At 31.9% G+C, this 20,864-nt stretch overlaps 1 protein-coding gene across 1 annotated transcript in view; it reads left to right on the top strand.

Moving 5' to 3' along the window:
- The window catches only part of POLA1 (DNA polymerase alpha 1, catalytic subunit), a 312,594-nt gene that overhangs the window by 101,263 nt on the left and 190,467 nt on the right, over nucleotides 1-20,864 (top strand). Inside the window, exons 27-31 of the mRNA XM_074300893.1 lie at nucleotides 706-738; nucleotides 1,521-1,613; nucleotides 5,027-5,232; nucleotides 6,812-6,944; nucleotides 17,401-17,532. Of these exons, the coding sequence (XP_074156994.1) occupies nucleotides 706-738; nucleotides 1,521-1,613; nucleotides 5,027-5,232; nucleotides 6,812-6,944; nucleotides 17,401-17,532 (597 nt within the window). The remainder of the gene's footprint in view (nucleotides 1-705; nucleotides 739-1,520; nucleotides 1,614-5,026; nucleotides 5,233-6,811; nucleotides 6,945-17,400; nucleotides 17,533-20,864) is intronic.

The following is a 20,864-nucleotide window of genomic DNA, read 5'->3' as shown; positions in this document are numbered from 1 at the left end:
CCAAATTCTTGATAAGATCTTCACTTTACCAAAAAAAATTTCATTGATTCATTTAGTTAGCATTTAGCAAATGCTTTACATAATATGTTATTGCATTGATTACTGGAAGAGATAAGATCTGTACAAGTAACAAAAATACAAAATAGAATATGATAAGCACATACTTGAGGTACAGAAAATACTATGAAGGTGCTAAGGAAAGGAAAAAGATAGCAAAGAAATCCCAGAAAGCTTCCTTGTGTAGAGGGTATCTTTTTTCTACCTCTTTTCCATAGCTTTTTATAGAATTCCTTCTTTTTTTTTTTTTCTGAGACAATTGGGGTCACATAGCTAGGAAGTATTAAGTGTATGAGGCTGTAGAATTCCCATTTCAAAAAAAAGAAAACAAATGCTAATAATGATTTACCTATGGACATATATTTCTAGAATGAGCTTAATAAAAGAATAAGAAAAATGCAGACATTATTTGCTTTTTCTGTACAAATGTTTATATTTTACTAATTTTTTATTACTGTAAACAAAATAAGTAGAACAAGGAAAGGGTGTTTGGGTAATCATTTGTAAGAGTGCTTTGCCTTAAAAAAGCTAGAACATTGGGAATTTTATGTTTATATTATACATGTATGTTTATATATCTGTTTTGTAATCATTTTCTAATACATTAATCTTTACTTTTTTTTTTTTTTTTTTTTTTTTAACATTTAGATTTTGATGCATACCAAGGAGATGGTTCAAAAGGTAACATTGAACATTTTCATTACCCAACAATTCTTAAATATCACACCTGGTAAAGTTTGTATTCAAATAAAATTGTAACAAAAACAGAAGGAAATCACTTCTTAGAATGCCTAGTTTACTATTGTAATCCTCCCTAATGGATTATAGCTTTTTCTTTTACCAACACATGATATGATCTAGCCACTGCTTGAAGTCTATATGTGAGTGTTTCAGGCAAATTAGCAACAGTGCTAATTAGAGTTTACTTACAGGCCTTTATATTGTATGTGTTCTAGTGTTGTTTGTTATGATTGATTTTTTTTGGCACCCTTCATATTCTGCTAAATAGTCTTTGATATACTGGTAAGGGTTTGAAATGGATTTGTGCCCCTGAAATGTTTTGTAAAGTACTACATTTCAATCTTTTAAGCTCCTATTATAACCTGTTATCATGGTAGTATATGAGTCAGGAAGATCCTTTTTTCTCAGGTTCTGATGTTTTACTTATCCATTCTCAATTATTTAAATTTTATTTTGATTCACCTCTATATGTCATTTTTATTTTGATCCATTACTATTTCTGAGCAAAGTTAATGGAATTATTTTGTTTTCTCTTCCTCTTTACTATTCTGAATTATATTTAAAGCCTTAGTTTTTAATTTAATTAATATAGTCAAGTACATTGGACAAATTGAGTGAATGTTGCTCTTAAATGGTAAATTTTGTTTTTAAGTTTTCTAATATAGATTATTTGGACTATCTTTAGCTACTTTTTCAACATGTTTTTTTTTTTTGTTTTTTAGATGAACCTTGAAGTTATTTATGGAGATACAGATTCAATTATGATAAATACTAATAGCACAAACCTGGAAGAAGTCTTCAAGTTGGGGAACAAGGTAAACAACATTTAATGAAATGGTTTGTTTTATCTGTTTGTTTGAGTTGTTTTGAAAATATAGGAATGGAATAATAGTTGTCTTGTACATTGTAAAAGTGAATTTATATTTTTATATTCTTTAATTGATTCTTCTTTTCTCAACTCAATCAAATTTATACAATTATATATTTATGAAAAGGACCCCAGAGATCTTCTGGTTTAGTCTTCATATTTTATAATCTGTTTGAGGTCTAGAGTGATTAAATGATTTCAAAAGTCACACTGTAAGTAGTAAGGATTAGAGTTGGGATTTGATTCGAAATGTAGTACTGCTTAACTGAATTGCTGTTTCAGGTGTCCTATTCCATTTTTGGATAGCCTTTAATTGTTAGGTTTCTCTGTATCGAGAAAGAATGTGACTCTCCAACTTCCCCTTTATGCTACTTCTTTCCTCTGAGACTGAGAAAAACTTTTCTCATTCCTCTATGTGATATCTGAAAAAGCCAAAGGCTGTCATTTGTTTTTAAATCTTATCTTCCCTGGATTAGAAGATCTCTAGTTCATATAACCAATTTGCTGTTTTTCTTCCATATGTTAATTTAGGTAAAAATTTGGAGGAGGAGAGAAGAAAGAGGATTGTTTTCAATGTCATTCCTTTCTTTGATCTGAAAGTATGCTTAAATATTGTGGAAACCTTAAATGTGTTCATGCCATTTCTGATAACTTCTTTAAGAAAATCATGGCTCTAGCATAATTAAAAAGCTTGGTGTTTTGTTTGTTTGTTTGTTTTTTAGCCACAAAAAAGCAAGGTGAAATTAAGTTTTAAAAAATAAGTAGCTGTATTCTGATAACACATTAATGTAGTAATTTATTGAGGTCTTTATATGTAAGATAATATTCTGCAAACTTTGGGGGGAGTAAAGAAGCAGAAAATAACCCTAAAGGAGAAGTATATAAATAAAAAATTAACTAGCAATAAAATGTAGCATTTAACATAGACAAATCATGTTCCAAATCTTAAAACCCTATGTAAATTGTCAGTATCTGTAAGTGTTAACAGAGTAATATAGACAGCAAGTACATTCAGAATTCTGAGCAAAGAGAAATTCTGAAGTTACCATACATGGATTCTTTCTTTGTTACCAAGCCACTAGACAGAAACTCAAGGGCTATTAGAATATTTTTGCCTTATTGTCCTTTCTACTCCGAATTAACAAATAGTTTATGCACAGACCTGATTGCTTCTTGAATAATCTAACTTTGTGTAGATTGTTACCTATTTGCCCTGATGGCTTGTTTTATTGAAAATGAGTAAAGATCATTTTCTACCGTTTGCTTTCACATATTTATAGCTTAACCTTTTCACATATTTATAGCTTAACCTTTTCTTCTACCTTTCATTCCCTGTGCACAGGCATCTGCAGTCTGTGTCCAAATGTAAGCATATGTAAAGCTTCTAACGGATTAATAACCTCCTGTGTGTCCCCCATTGGTTAATGGTCTGTGAGCTTCAAACGTCAATTAAGGCATTAGCATGGCAGTGAGTTTTAAGGTCATAGCTTCATAGGACCATAGATCTAGAGCTAGAAGAGACCTAGAATGCATCTAGTCCTACCTCCTAATTTTGCAGATGAAGAAACTCAATCTGGAGGAGGTTAAGTGATGTGACTGGTGTCATATAGATCATGTTCCGTAAACAGAATTTGAACCCACATACTATGTTCTCTCCCCCTCCCCTTGATACCTTGAGTTTCTAGTTTTAAGTACCTTGATTGAGGTACTTACTACAGAAAAAATATGTTAAATTGAGTGTATGTATATGTGTGTGAGATATATACAAAGTACACACATACACATACACACATGCCACATTCACAGTGACAGATATTGGTCATCTTTTTGGAGGGATCTTGCCAAGTTGTCACTGAGTAAAAGTGTTGGTGGATCTCTCTGATAATACAGTGTAAATAAATTTTTCTCGCATCAAAGGTTTTATGGGCTTATCTTTGGGGAACATTTAGCTGAATCTTAAGCTCATGCATCCAGTGAATAGATAGATGGTGCTGTGACTTACATGCTTGAAGTTGTTTTTTTTTTTCCAGTTATTTTTATTTAGTTTGTTCAAAGCTTACCTGCACAAAGTTATCACCCCCACTCTCACATTCCTTTGGCCTCAAAAAATTTTTCTGAGATAGGAGGCTCTTTCATGTACTAATATACCTGGGAGGGAGACAATTTTACTTATTTTACAATTTTGTTCATTGCTAAATACGTTGTTGTTCAGTTGTGTCTCGCACTAAGTGACCCTGTTTGAGATTTTCTTGGCACAGGTAATGGAGTGGTCTGCCATTTTCCATCTCATTTTACAGATGTGGAAATTGAGACAAACACAGTTAAGTGACTTTTTCAGGGTCACCCAGCTGAAGGGTGACATGTCTGAGGTTAAATTTGAACTCAGGTCCTTCAAAGTTAGATTTGAATTCCTGGGCCAGCCCTCCATCCACTGAACCTCCCAGCTACTTCAATTTAATATTTAAGAGTTATTTTATATAGCTCATGTTCCTGGCTCTTGATCTTTTGGTATGCTCACACAAATATGTATCTGTATATCATACATGTTTATGCTATGTCTGATTCTTGTTGTGATTAATATTTGCCAATTGAGTCAGTGTATCTTTCCAACACAGTAATTTCTAAATACATAATATTCTATATCTGTCAACTTTTTTTTTCCTCTTATATCCCTTATTCAGATAGATATTAAATAAAAACACTGCCTTTGTATCCTATTTTTTGTTATATTAAGGGATTTGTGAATTAATTGATATAGGGCATAGAGTCTCCATGCTTCATGTGTTATAGCAAAAAAAAAAATAATAAAAAAATCACCTGTTAACCCATCTCACTGCGAGCCTATGCCAATTTAGCAAGTTTGGCTCTCTGATGAGAGGTGTGAGCATTGCTACATCAGACCTGCTATTGTAACCTCAAGAATGCATATCAAGAGGCAGCTAGGTGGCACAGTGGATAGAGCACCAGCCCTAGAGTCAGGAGGACCTGAGTTCAAATGTGATTCAGACACTTCTTAGCTATGTGACTCTGGGCAGGTCACTTAACCCCTATTGCCTCAGGGGAAAAAAAGAATGAATATCACATTGTGCAGGCAATGTCTTAAAACAAAGTTAGACCTCTTCCAGAGGAGGGAAAGTACTACAGAATCATAGCTTTCTAACTGGGGAACCTTTAAAGTAATTGATTCAACTTTCTCCCTTTACAGTGGAGCAAACAGTTCTAACAAAGTTTCCCAAAGTCTTAAATGAATTAAATAGCAAGGTGCTCAGAATACGGTGATAGTGAAAAATCTGTTCTTATTAATTTTCTGAAATATATATATGTGTGCATCTAACTCATTAAGGGTGAACATTTTCACAGGTTAAAAGTGAGGTAAACAAGTTGTACAAGATGCTAGAGATTGATATTGATGGCGTTTTCAAGTCTTTGCTTCTGCTAAAGAAAAAGAAATATGCTGCTTTGGTGGTAGAGCCAACTTCAGATGGGAAATATGTTACCAAACAAGAGCTGAAAGGACTAGACATAGTGAGAAGAGATTGGTGTGATCTTGCCAAGGAAACTGGAAAGTGAGTTCATTCTTCAGTTTTGTTTTTGTCATTTTAGACAATGAAGCATTTCTTATGCTATACTGATAGAGACTAATGAATGACTTTTGTGAAGGACACCTACATGTGAGGGCAGCTGCTTATTTGTTGCTATTATTAAATGTTTACATGTCTACATACAATTATTAGGTTAATAAGAGCTTATTTTAAAAAAGATTAATGCTAAACTAAATTTATCCAATAATAAGATATATAGAGTAAATTGTATCTATCAAGTTTTTGTTAATAAAATGCTTGCATTGGAGAGATTTTACATCCTTGGTATCTTTGAAATTTTTAAAATATTCCTTATGAATTACCTTATGAATACTTCTTATGAATTTAATTTCAGGAAAAGTTGAATTTGAAAGTTTCCCTTATCCCTGGGAAACTTAGTCCCCTTATTGGGGTTAACCATAAGAGAGCTCTTCTTTTGTAACCAGAACAGTTTTGAGGTTAAGTTAAACCATTCATTTAAGATTTCCACCATTGTGGAACTCACATAAATCCCTTGGATATCATTCTTTTATGTGATAACTGAAAGATAATTTTTATTTATACTGTAGTCCTAAGGCTTATCTATAAACTTCATGCTGGAGTAATATCAATCCAGTTATGACTTTAAAGATATCACAAGTATGCTTGCAATAACTGCAATGACAAATTTGAAATTTGGAAACATAATAAAAAGAACTAGGTATGTGTGTTACTTGCACCTGGGCGTGCATTTATTCACATGTACACACAACAACATCCCAGCATGAAGTGCTTTCTTCAAAGACACTTTAGGTACTTACCTATTTTCACGTATTATTGCTTTAGATGTTATTCAAGTCCTAAATGTTGGAATATCAGAACTTTGAGTACATAATTTTTAATTATTTTAAAATATTTGGGGGAATATTGGTTTTTTTCTTGTTTTTCAGTCTGTTTATTGTATTCACTTTTCATCGAGATTTGGATAGTTGATATTAATAGATTATTCTTGATAGTGTAGATAGAATTGGTCATCTGAGTTTTAGGTCACTATTGGCATTTTATGAAATATACTGAAAGATAATAAATTTTACTCCTCGATTAAACTATTTTCTTAAGCTTTGTATTTTCTAAGAAAAGATGCATCATAACAGAAGTAAATTTCTCTGAGTTAGAAATGTATTACTAATTAAAGCTATACAAATGTTTTTTGTCAGAGTTCTTTTTCTGAAAAATTATAATGCAGCTGTAAAACTCTGACTCTGCATTTTTCTTGACTTCTTTATTTATCTTCCCAGTGGAGTATAGTTTAAAGTTGTTGTGGTATAGCATGAACTGCAAGAAACAATAAATAGAAGCGAGGGACAAATAAAAGTTTGAGAACTATTTAAAGTGTCTCTTAAAGGCTTTAGCAGTAAGTAATGCAAATAATAACATCATTTTTTATGTGAACTTATCTAGTACCTTATATTGAAGTGGTCCTAGTGATTTATAGTATGAGCTAATAGAATCTTATCTCACTTTTAGCCATTATTTTACTATGAACTATGTTTTTACTTTTTCTGTATATCCATTTCTTTTACAGCTTTGTCATTGGTCAGATTCTTTCTGATCAGAATAGGGACACAATTGTGGACAACATTCAGAAACGATTAATAGAAATTGGAGAAAGTGTGATGAATGGTAGTGTCCCAATAAGCCAATTTGAAATTAACAAGGTAAATAAAGTTTTTATTATATTGAGCAGCTAATATTATGTTTCTCTTTATCCCCAAATATTTAAAGAATCTCTGAGGCTTTACAGTAAATATAAATTCTAGGAAATAATAAGAGTTACTAATTTTACTTTAATTACCTAATAACAACAGTATTTGAGATGGTCTTACATTGTAACTCTTCCCTTGGAATCCCTTGATGTTGCCATATCTATGGGCCTGAGGATAGTATAAGGCAAATGAAAAATCACAGAAATTCTTTTGACCTGAATTTCTTTATCCATCAAATGGAGAGAGTAATATCAATAGTAAATCCTTCACTGAGTAGGAGACTCTATGCAAAGCCCTTTATAAATATTAAAGTGACATATAAATGGTTGTTATTGTTGTTGTTTTTCTTACTCTTTAATACTTATATTTGTACTTGTCCCAGAATGTAGAAAAAGAAAACTGCTAAGCCCACTAATAAGTGATTTATTTTTCATTGTAATCAATGTTCAGATTTTTTTTTCCAGAAGGTTTTTTTTAATTAAGTTGTAATATCAGTTTCCAGCATACAGAAAAAGGTTACCAAGTCCACAGAAGCTAATGTTAGAAAATATCCTAGACTCTATTCCTATTTTTAAAAAAAAAAAATCATATCACTTTCATTTACAGATATATCCATTCCACATTTCCAAATCAGCAACCAATCTCCTGGAACCAAGGAATAGACCAGGGAAAAAAATGCACTTTAGAAAAACTAACAATAGAGTCTGAAATATATTTTAATGTATTCATTAATTGATGAGCATTTATTATCAAAAAAAGGCGCTACTATGAATATTTATCTATGTAGGACCTTTTAAAAAAAAGTGTTCCCTCTTTGGGATACATACTTAATACAATCTCTGAACCTTTACTAAGAATGTTATTTACCTTCTTATTAAATTCTAGCATAGTTGAATGATTCTTCAACAAAATATCAGTGTATCTTTTTTAGCTGTTATACCATTGATTCTTTTCATCTTTCCCAATTTGTATGATGAAATCTCCAAGTTGTTTTCATTTGTATTTTTCTTATTAGTGATTTGGAACAGTTTTTCATATGACTGTTACATAGCAAATCATTTGAATACTACTTGTTTCTACTCTGTCCACATATCCACTGGAGGATTATCTTTTTCATATTATAGATGTGAAAACTAAGGTAGAGGAAGTCAAAGAGACTTATCAGGGGTCACATAGCTAATTAGAATCTAAATCTCCCAATTCCTAGGCTAGCATTTTTGCTGAGACTTGAAAGTTAATGTTCTTTTCACATGCTTCTGAAAAGTGAAAGTATTTTTTGCAAATTATTGTATATAAAGGGAAAATGTTTGATTACATCTTTCTTATGATGTTTATTATATAATAAAGTTCCCATGAAGAATCTAAGATTTGCCCAAAGCAACTCATATAACATCATTCTTTTATTCTTCACCTTGAAGTAATATCAAATTATGTTTTTAACACCAACATTCATTGTTTAAAGAATGTTTTATCAACTGTAGTGTTCTGTGTAAAACTACTTTGTAATAGAAGATATATAAATGTAAGATTTGCTTCTACATAAGATCATCGAAGCAAGGTAAAATAAGTAGACATATCATTGTAATTGAAATTAGAATATACCCAGTACCTAATAGAGTAACTGCAGAATGAGAAGTCATAAGAAGTCATCACTTTTGACTTGGGGTGATATGCAACATTAGTAAAGAAAGCCTTTATGGAGGAGGTGACGTTAGACTTGTGCTTTGAAGAATGAATAGGATTTTATTGTGTTATAATTGGTGTAGGGAAAGATAATAATCTAAGCAATCAGGACTTTTTTTTTTTTTTTTTTTTGTGGGTGGGCAAGGTGTGGTAGATGTAAGGATAAAATCCAAATTGTTTAGAGCATTAATGTGAAATAAGGTTAGAAGGATTGGTTGAATTTAGATAATAGAAGTATTTGAATATCAAGATAAGGAAAAATTTAAATTTTATTTGGTAAGGATTAAAGGGTTTTTGAGCATTGAAGTGTTATGATTAGCTAAAAAATCCGTATTCCAATAAATCATAAAAATTTAAAACTCTTAGGACTCTATCAACACAGTTTGAAAATAGGTCAAAGTTCAGTAAGAATATATAATCTATAACCCTGGGAAGATCATAGGAAGGTATAGTGAGATAGATTTCATCTATCCTCTCTCCATGTCAAATAAATGGGGAAAAGATTGCCACCTAAGTTTCACGAAATTATTATTGATGAGAAGAGGAGCATTGGAAGAATCTACCTTAATGTAATGTTTTACAGAAAAAGTACTTGAAAACTTGGTTAATTTGTCTATTTATAACTAGTGTTTTTGGGCAATATCTATATGATCAAAGTTGGCTTTTATAGGCTTTGTGGATATTCCAATTTTATGTATTGCCTTATGGAGTTAACCACTTGGAAGTATCCTTTGTGGACCATACATACAAAGGGCTGAGGACCATGAATGAAACAAAAAAGAACAAAGGATTATAATTTTTTTTTATTTTTTATTTTTTTAAGGAGCCTAGAAGTTCATCAAGGGTGAAGGTTTCAGCAAGTGTGGTGCTGATTATAAACAATACTATGTAAATTAAAATCATTCAGAAAAAGTAGAGAATGAAAACCAGACATCTTTATTAATGTTTACTTTCAGCAGGGTCCTTGAGTCTTAATACTTTTTTCTAATACCTTTTTGACACTCTCTTAGGGTAAGATGAGAGTATGAATAAAGTTAGTTTTCAGAGAGAACAGAGTAGAGTCCCAAAAAGAATAGGACTTGAAAGAATCGGATTTGAAAGAGTTGATAATAGTATAGTATCCAATATTATTCTGTAGAACTGTAGTATTCTCTTCCTATTTTTCTGCGTCATTGTTCCCATTAGACCCCTTGAGAGTATGATTTCATCCAATGCTAGTTTTCTGAGGGGGAAAAATAGTACAATTAAAGCATTTTAAAACATTTTTCAAAGCCCTCTTATATGACATTCAGGTAATTCTGTGACTTAGAATGGTTCAGAAAGCCAATCAAAGATTTAAGCAAAAATATTTTTATTATAATAAAAATTGTAACTCAAGAAGGAAATGAAATTTAATGAGACTAAAAGATTTAGAACAAAATATTGAGACTATTCAGATTAGTAGGTTTACTGAAAAAGATCAGAATTAAAACACAAAGTTGCACAGACAAAAGAAAAATGAATTGAACAAAAAAAAAATTCCATTAAACAAGAATGCTTGACTAAGAAGAGGCAATTTAAGAGACTAGTTTTTCCAGAAGAGCATTATATTTTTGTGGGGGGGGGGGTGAATAGATTATTTTTTTATCTTTATTTTTGGTTATACATGTACATTCATTTTTTAAAAAACATTTTCTTATGAGTCATGTGGGGAGAGAAAAATCAGAACAAGAAGAGTCACAAGAGAAAAGGGAAAAAAAGTAATGCGTGTTTTATATATGTGTGTGTGTATGTACATATATATATATATATATATATATATATATATATATATATATATATATATATATAAAATTTACATTTTATTGCCACATAAGAACATACAAATCAAATAAAACCTCTATAAATATAATACCAAATTTCTAAAAATCATACAGATAAATGTCCCAGAAATATTAGAAGCAAATGACAAAATACAGCAAAAGGGAATCTATAGAATACTAATAGAATGAAATTCCTTGCTTAATTCACCAAGAAACATTGTAATAAGATTTTACAGTTTTAATAACAAAAACTTTTCAAGAATCAAAGGAAAAACCTTTCATATTCCAAGATCACAGGATTAGTTTATGAGTATGTGTATGTAAATATATATACATACATATACATTGTATATACAAGAAATGACTTGTGGTTTTCAAAAACAAATATACAAACCCCAAAAAAGCAAAAAATCCCAAAGATCATTTGACATGTTTAAAACAGTTGGCAAAGCTGAGCCAGTGTCACAGAAAATAACTGGCCATTCTACAAAAGAGAATATGAGTCATTCTTTAAAAATAAAAAACCAAACAAACAAACAAAAAAAACCAAGAGGTGAATAGGGTTTTCAATATGGACAAAAGAGAAGGAAATTTTAAACACTTTCAGATAACAACAAAATGTTTATTTTCATAAGACTAAGGATAGACAAAACCATGGTTATGGGATAGGAAAGTTATTTTATTTGATTTGATACATATGCAAAATAGTGTGTTATTGTCTGAGAGATGCAAGAAGAACATCAACCAATAAAAGGATTTAAATGAGGAAGAATTCTGGGAACAGGACAGAAAATTTTCATTTCTTCAAATTTCCTTCACAAACAAATTTGCATCTCAGGGTATACATAAACTTGTGCAACACAAAGAGTTGGAGCAGAACCAAGAAAACCAAAGAAAGATCCCAGACTAGGGATTAAGTGATATGAAGTATTAATACTTCCACACTAGCTGTATGGAAACAACAGGTGGGGAATCCTGGGGCTAGCTGGGTTCTGCTGGATCCTCAGCAATGAATCACAGGGACCGAGTCCTGGGAGACTGAGGAACCTCAGCTCATCAAGCATGCCAGATCCAGCTGTATTGCTGGAACATGGCCCTGGGAGAGAAGGAACCAGCACAGCCAATGAGTACAGAGACAATGAGGCAGGGATGCTGTTGGCTGCCAGCACTTACAGGAGGAGCTCTTGATTTGGGGTTCCAGGGAGAGCTAAAGTGAAGCTAGAGGCACCTTTCCTTCCTTCCTCAGAATTAAAGATGGTTAATTTTCATTAAAAATAAAAAAAATGAGCTGACAAAGGAAAAAGAACCCAATTATAGCAAGTTACTGTGGGAATAGGAAAGACTTGGGTTCATCTACAGAGCATGATAAGGAAGTTAAAAAAAAAAAAAAAAAAAAAGGTCTCTTCCACTCCAGATAGTAATGGGAAATGACTCCCTATCGAGAAAGAATTTAAAGAACTCAAAAAAAAAAAAAAAACTTTAAACATCAAAGGAGAGAGATTGAGGAAAAAAATTAAAAACAAACAAACAGACAAAGAAAAGCAAGATAAAGAAAAAGAAAGGTTAACCACCTAGAAAAGGAGATACAGAAACTTAAAGAAGAAAATAATTCTTTGAAAATTGGGATTGGGCAAAGGAAAGCCAGTGAAAGTATAAAAGACCAAGAAATAACAAAACAAAATATACAGAATGAAAAAATAGAACAAAATGTGAAGCATAAGAAAAACAGCAGATCTGGAAAACAGATCAAGAAGAGAAAATATAAGAATAATTAGACTGCCTATGACCCCACCAAAAAAACCTAGACAAAATAATGCAAAATAATACAAGAAAATTGTACTGGAGTACAACATGAGGGGAAAGTAGAAATAGAAAAAATCCACTGAGCCCCACTTCCATCTTTTATGGAAAACAGTAGATACCTATTGTTTACTGCCAAATTTCAAAGTCCTGAGATCAATGAGAAAACTTTGCAAGAAACAAACTAAACAAAACAATTCAAATATACTGGAGTTATAATAAGAATTTTACAAGATTTTTAAGCAGCTGTAATAAATTATATATATTGGCAATCAAAAGAACTAAACCTGCAGCCAAAACTATCATATCCAGCAAAATTGTCTATAATATTGAACAACAACAAAAAAAGGACATTAAAAAGCTTCCAGATATTCAGGACTTTATCTCAACCAAATCCAAACTTAGTAGGAAATTTCATATGTAAGAGCCTACACCAAAAATTAATTTCAAGGAACTCCACATAGACAAATTGTTCTTTACATAGAAATATATACCATGTATTTAAAATTGATATCAGTAATTGGATAGCTCAAAAGGAAAGATTGTGACAGAGTTTGAGTATGACATGATTCTAAAGAAAACTCTCAGAGAAAGTAAAAATAGTAATTGTTATACAAATGAGGTGCAATGGAAGAACTGACACAGAGGCATTAAAGTGGGGAAGAGGGCTTATAGTTCTGAAAACCTACTCCTATCAGGAATCAAATGAAAAACTTTACATAGAAAACCATAGGATTAGTGTGTGAATATGTATACATATATACACGTGTGTGTATATACAAGAAATCAAATGAAAAATTTACATATGATTTAAAAAAACACACAATACATCTACACATACCATGAAGGGGATAGAATCTCTGAAATCTAAGAAAAAAAATAAGAGAGGAATGAATAGGAGAAGGTGGGATTATATGTAAATTTATAGCAGTTGGACAAAGATGTGTAAATTAATAGGCAAGGGATAAAGGATTAAGGTGGGTCTATAAGGGCATGTATAGTTATGGTAATGGGATAAGGTGTGTAGGGCTATAGGAAAAGGAGAGGGAGAAAAGATAAGGGAGGGGATCCATAGGAGAGTGGGGGTGGGGTGGGGAGCGTGTTAAAAGGATAGTTAAGGTGCAGGATTAAAATAGAAGAGTTAGCAGAAATAGGAGAGATAGAAAACTAGATAATACTACCACAAGTATCAGGAATAGAATTTATTAGGAAAAAACAGTTAATAATTGATTTCAGACAAGTAAAACTTAAAATATTCAATAAAGAGAGAAAGCTACATTATATGTCAGCCATATTAATATTATTTTTGAGTGGTAAATGCATATCTGTGCCTCAGTATATGTGGATATGTATGTATATATAGTTATATGTACTTGTGTGGGTGTGGTGTGAATGTATAGATAGATATATATATCTGTGCTTAACTGCAGCCTGTTTGTGGGAGGTAGGGGAGGATGAAAGCAAAGATGGACTCATGAATATAATCTCTTCTTTTATTATATGTGTTATCTTATTTTTTAATTTTGCTTTTATTTTTAATTTTTTCTTATTTTGTATTTAGTTCAATGAAAAATAAATTTAGGATATGTACACATATATATATGTGTATGTATAAAAATCAAGATGAAGTATATAAAAGAAATGAATTGATAATTGAAGGAAAGAAATTATCCCATTTTCTCTACTATAAATCCAATATTTTAGGTTTTAAGTTAGTATAGAACAACTTTTACAGAGAATCATGGAGAAAAAAAATAGGGACAGATTCAAGAAAAGACTGTCAAATCTAAAGAGAAAGATGGATAAGAAACTTTCATCTTCTTCCTTACTTTTAGAGTGCTAGGAGACTTAAGATGAAACAGTACAGAGAAAGGAATCACAGAGGGAGGAATGGAAATTGAATGCTGTAGATAGGAGAGATGGTAGACTTTTTTAAAAAAATATTTTAATGGCATCTTCTGTTTTTTTTTTTTTTTTTTTAATCATGATAGGTAAAATTTTAAAGAGGAAAAAATATAGCAGTATTTGATCAATACATTGAAAAAGTCTCAAAATATATGGATTTCCCACATTCATGAAATGGTCTGAGATGTCCTCTCTTCTCTTTTTGCTTCCTACTCAATCTTTCTAATTGTGTTACATTTAGTTTTGATTTTTCCTATGTAGTTCTTTTCAGTTACATTGTTATGGTTACTGAATATATTGGCTTCTTGGTTCTATTTACTTCACTGTGCATCAATTCATATAGATCTTTTCACATTTCTTTATATTCTTCACAAATCATTTCTTACAGCACAGTAATTTTCCATTACATTCATGTACCATATATAATTTGTTAGCCATTCTTTGATTTATTTGTTGGGCATCTACTTTGTGGTTAATTCTTACCTATCTCAAAAAATGCTGGTATCTCCTGAGCAAATCACTTAACTTCAGTTACCTCCTTTTTAAAAAAATGCTGCTATGCGACAGCTAAATAGCACAGTAGATAGAGTGCTGGTCCTGAGCTCAGGAAGACTTAAGTTCAAATGTGGCCTCAGACACTTAAAACTTTCTAGCTGTGTGACCCTGGGCAAGTCACTTAACCCCAATTGCCTCAGCAAAAAAAAAGAAAAGAAAGAAAAGCCACTATAAATATTTTAGAACATGCTTTCTTAATGAGGCTTTCCTTGTGTTACAAGCCCTATAATGGAGTGTAGTTCAAAGGTCATGGACATTTTACATGCTATTTGTAAAATTTTAAATACTTTCCAAAATGGTTTATACCATTTCACAGCTCCACCAGTAATGTATAAGTGTGCTTATCATTCTACAACCCCTCCAACATTTTCCATATGGGTTCATTTTTGTCAGCATGGTAGAAGTTGAAGCCTTAGGGCTGTTTTGATTTGTATTTATCTTTATTTTATTTTATTTTATTTTATTTTGCTTTACAGCATTTTATAAACATGGTTGTGAATACATTGGAGTTATTTTGTAAATTATTTATAACCTTTAATCATACTCTATTGGGGAATGGCCTTTATTCATAGATTCACTGTTTTTATATGTAACTTATCTGTGTGTATCTGCATGTATTATATATTCTGGATACCATATCCTTTATTACGTAGACTATTGGTACAAGGAATTTTTTTTTCCCCTGTTCGATCACTTTCTTTTTTATCCTAGATGCATTAATTTTGTTTGTGCAGAAGCTTTTCAGTTTCAAGTAATCAAAGGTATAGTTTGGGATGGGGGGTCTTACCAATTGACAAGAAATCAGGAAAATCTTCATGTAGAAATCCCATAAGTTTGACAAAGAGGGAAGAAGGATTTGCATTTCACATATAGAACATAGCTAATATAAAAGCATGGAGATGTGAAAGTCATGTAAGAGGAAGTCCAGGAATTGTTTATTCAAGAAAAGAGTTGTCCCTTGACTTTGCAAAGAAAGGTTGTGGCCAAGTAATAAAGGGCTTCTGAAAGCTAAACAGAGAAGTATGTATTTTATTCTAGGGGCAAAGGTGAGCTATAGGAATTTATTGAGCAGAATGAAAAAGTCATATCTATATTTAAAGAATCAATAGTGTGAAAGATTCACTAGAGTGGAAAGACTCCTGAGGAAAGAAGGGTTTATGAGATTATTGCAGTAGTCTAGGTGAGAATTGATGAATACCTGAAGTATAGTGGTAGATGTGGAAGTAGAAGAAACAAAAGGGGTTGGATAGAGGCAGCTAGGTGGCACAATAGAGCACCCACCCTGAAGTCAGGAGGACCTGAGTTCAAATGTGGTCTCAGACACTTAACACTTCCTAACTGTGTGACCTGGGCAAGTCACTTAACCTCCATTACCTTAGCAAAACACACACACACACACACACACACACACACACACACACACACGGGAAGAGGGTTGGATGAAGAGATACTGTGGCAATAGAAATCAATCTTTAAGTCATTAAACATTTTTTAAGCACCTGCTTTATCCCATGCCACTATGCTACTTGCTTGGGATTTGAATACAAAAAGAAAAACTGTTTGCCTTCAAAGAGCTGACTGTTTGATAGAGGAGGAAAATATACAAAAGAAAAAATGGAATGGGAAGCATGGAAGGTACCAAGCAGGGCCACTGTATGATCTTGATGGAATCCAACCTAAAGGAAAAATATCCAGTTGGGAAGTGAAGAAATAACTTATCTGAGGACCTTCTTTAAGTGGAGGCTGTCCCTCTAACTCAGAGGGACAAAGAGTACTGAGAACTTTGATGAGGTATGAGTACTAAGATTGATGAAATCTAATGATGAATTTCCTGATTATAAAATGGTTCCTGGGGAGCTAGAACATAATAGAGTCCAGTCCAAAGGAATATAGCTGGGTAGGAATTGAAGACAAAGGCAGGATTTGATAAGTAAATAGATACGTGATAATGGCTCCCTCATGTTACAGAATAGGTTTAGTCATCCACAGTGATACAAGTTTAAATTTTGGATACTAAAGCAAAAATTTATGCTCCCCATAATGCTGCTTAGCATTTTGCATATAGTAGATGGTCAAGAAATGTTTCTTGAATCAGTGATTTCAAGAAGCATATTTCTTGTCTCTATCCTTATTGCTTAGCACAATGCATAGCATGTGGTGGGACCTTAAAAAAACAAACTTAATGATTTAAAAGACTGAAAGATATGAGATGGAGAGACATTGGACAATAGGAAAACAACTATATTCTATGTAACCCAGCTTGTCTCAATAATTATTAATGACTAATTTCATTGATTCTGTTAATTTAGGAGGAGATAATTGCAGAAAGTTATTATTTAACTTGAAGACTTTGTAATATTCTATATGTTTCAGTTCTTAGTTTACTTAGATTTTTATTTTCAATTATATTAAACCTTAGAAATGAATATATTTCATTTCTATTAGATTGACTTGTCTATTAGATCAAAGAAATAACATGAAGATATGATCATTAGGCATGCTATGACAATTTCTCAGTTGATAGATACTTAATGGTACATAATTATTTTATTGATAACATTTTCTCTGTGTTCATGTATCTTTGTGAAAATTTTTTTTAAATTATTGGGAATGTTTCTTCCTTTTTTATTTAAATTTTTTTTTTTTTTTTTTTTTTTTTTAAGGCATTGACAAAGGATCCTCAAGATTACCCTGACAAGAAAAGCTTACCACATGTTCATGTTGCTATATGGATAAACTCTCATGGAGGCAAAAAAGTGAAATCTGGAGATACTGTATCATATGTTATTTGTCAGGTAAAATTATTTTAACTAATTGGTCTTCCTAAATGTAGCTTAGGGATCTATTGGTTCGGCATCAGAATACATTGATAGCTATTGTACTAATAGTCTGGTCTAGTTATTTTATAAATAACCCTGTTCAATGTAACACTTTTTCATTTAAACTTCATTACAATGTTCTAAACAGGATTTTCTGGTTTGTTGCTATGATTTTGGTATGATGGGTCTAGTCCTTGAGGCACCTGATGGTATAGTGAACATATTACTGGGCATGGCAAAAGGGAAGCCTGAGTTTAAATGAAACCTCAGACCTTTGTCTAAAGGAGGGCAAGTCACTTAACCTCTTTTTGCCTTAGTTTCCTCCACTGTGAATTGGAGACAGTTATATTACCTTCCAGGGTTATCGTGAGGATTAAATGATATAATATTTGTAGAAAGCACTTCGTGTGATGCCTGGTACATAACAGGCCCTATATGAACTGTTAGCCTTTTTCCCTTCTCCAATACCATAAGAAAAGTACCTATTACAACCCGAAGTTCACTGTAAGGTAAATTGTTTTTTATTCCAGATTAATGTAAGTTCCTTAAAACAATTTATTTTCTTTTTATTTTATTTATACGGTTGTCAATTATATTAATGAAAAAAATTGACAAACACAAGACATAACACAAGTGTTAATATGCAAAGAAAACTATGTGGGCATTGGCTAGTTGAAATAGTGATGCTATCCATCCCAAACATGTAACAAGAAAAGCTGACTTCTCAGGTAGGTCTTTGGAAAGAAAATTGTTACCCTTTTTGTTGACTTTTTTGCTAACAAGGCAATAGACTATTCTGGTTTCCATTGCATTAATGTTTCCAGCTCTGTTGAGGGTCTAGACTAGAAGATGATTCGTTTATTTAAAAAAACAACAAAACAAAAAAATTTCCTAGCCTTTAAGTAATGTTGTTTGGTTTTTGTTGTTTGGAAGTTAACCATGAAAGCTGATGACTCAGAAAGGGGGAAAAAATCATGACCAAAACAAATTGAGCATCATTTATCTGCATTTCTGGAAAGATGTCATGAATAAAAAAAAATGTTTTAAGGAGTAGGTGTTTTTAGTTATATATATATGGTAACAAAATACATCATTTGATAATGAGATTGATTTTTTATAATGGATACAAATTTTTTAAAAATATTTCAGAACTTTTTAAAAAAATTTAAACATATTTTACTAATATTCCCCACATGTTGTTGATAATGTACATTAACAGATGACTTAAGTACGTGGACATGAATCAACACTTGACTCTGTCTCCCTCCTAGTGTTACTCTTGATTAAGAACTGTTACACTGAGCCAATTCCTGCAGGAAAATGTTTCCATAAATGTCTGACTAGCTCAGGCCCTTAATGTGCTTTGCATATTTGCGCTGACAAGTCACATCTCGGAAAACAATTTTCATATTATGCAAATAAAGATTTTGGTAAATAGGATAGGTTTTTTTTTTTTTCCACTTATGTCTTCACATACATAGAGCAACTATTAGATGATTAATGACAAGGGCAGATAGTAACATCAGAATTTGAAGATATGTAGATATGATAAAAATAGTGACTAAAAATGAAACTACATGTTTTGGGAGAACTGGAAATAGGGACATACATTGACTTTTTTTTTTTTTTTTAACACTGGCTCTTAATCACTTCTACACTAATGAAGTCACATTTCCTTTCTTTAGCATTTGATATTCCACTTAAAGATTTCTTCTCATTTCTTGAATAGTTAGTGTCTGCATTGTTAATAGTTCAGTAAATTCAGTTTACCTCTATTTATTGTTTTCAACCATCTTTCTGAATTAGCTTATTTTATTAAAGAATTCAAATTTTGTTTATTTTTGGTCACTGAATCAAAAGTTAATGCCACACAAATATATATATATATATAAGATATTTTCATGTTTAAAATTCTTGAAAAAATTACTTGTAACCCCAAATGAGTTTTGTAAGTATAGAATGACTTTTTAGGTTATCACCCTATTTCAGATTCATATACAAAATAAAGCAATATCCAAAATCAGGTGAGTTAGGGGTTTTAAATTTATTTTTCATTTCATTATGGAAGTGCCCTGTTCATTCAAGTTTGCTTTTTATTTAGTAGCAAAAAAGGATTCCAACAATTGGTTCATTCTAGAAAGGGCACTGTACTTACTGCACCTGGTATCTCTGTAAAGTAGATACTCTGTGAAGGGTACAGATTACTGCATATGCACATTGAAGAGTGTGGAAAAAAGATTGACTATGCCTCTTAATGAATTCTCAGATATGTACAGTGCCTCTGCAAGTATATTCTAAAATATACGTTTTATTCTAATAATTACATTTGTGAAATTTGTAGTATTTATGTCATGTTAAATATTATTTGTGTTCCTAACTTGATAATACAACTTGATTTTGCTTTGTGCAAAAGACAATTAAGTTGACTACAACTTATCTCTGGCTCCTAGATTCCTTAGCGCCCTGGGGTGTATATAACAAATGGATATCTACTCTTCAAGGGGCGTAGCAGAGTTCCTTAAAGTGGTTCTTCAGTCATTGAGTTGTTGATTGGTCCAACTAGCCAGTGATATTTGTTGTTCATTTGTTTCTGATTTTTTGTGAACCAATTTGGATTTTCTTGGCACAGATTACTTGGGTGATTTTGCCATTTCCTTCACAGCTCATTTTACAAATGAGGAAATTGAAGTATACAGGGTTAGGTGACTTATCCATAAGCATAGTTAGGGAGGGTCTGAGGCCAGATTTAAATTCCCTTTCTGACTCCATGTTGAGCACTCTTTGTGCCACCTAACTAGGCGATATAATGGAGTACCTGAATGTGGTTCTTGGTGGTATGAAATAGTAAAATTTTTTGTCTGAATCAATTAGCTTTTAGCATTAAAAAGTTTTTTAAATTATTAGGATAGGATAGAATTATAGAATCCTTCAAGAGACTATTTCAGATGAGAAAATATTCTTAGGTTACAAATCAGCCAATCAAGGTATAAGGCTTTGTTACTCAGGTTAGAGAATTGAAACCCTTCAGCTTAGCTGCTTCTGTGGCTTTGGTCAAGTAATTTAGTGTCCCTCAGTAATTGTGCCTCAGTTACTTCATCTTTAAAATGAGGAGGAGATGAGTAGATGACCCTTGAAGTCTCTTCTGGTTCAGTCTTAATGATTCTGTAATACTTAAGGCAGGATAACCTTGAAAGCAATTACTCACCACATTAGGATGTACTAGTGTAAGAGTCTTCTCTGGATCAGGTAGGGGATAAATCTTTGCATAAGCTATAAGTAAAAAATAATTTGAAGAAATGTTGGGTGAA

The sequence above is a fragment of the Sminthopsis crassicaudata genome, chromosome 3 (assembly GCF_048593235.1).
Source record: "Sminthopsis crassicaudata isolate SCR6 chromosome 3, ASM4859323v1, whole genome shotgun sequence".
NCBI lineage: Eukaryota > Metazoa > Chordata > Mammalia > Dasyuromorphia > Dasyuridae > Sminthopsis > Sminthopsis crassicaudata.
Note: the sequence above shows the minus strand (reverse complement) of the source record. Positions and strands in the feature narration are given on the sequence as shown.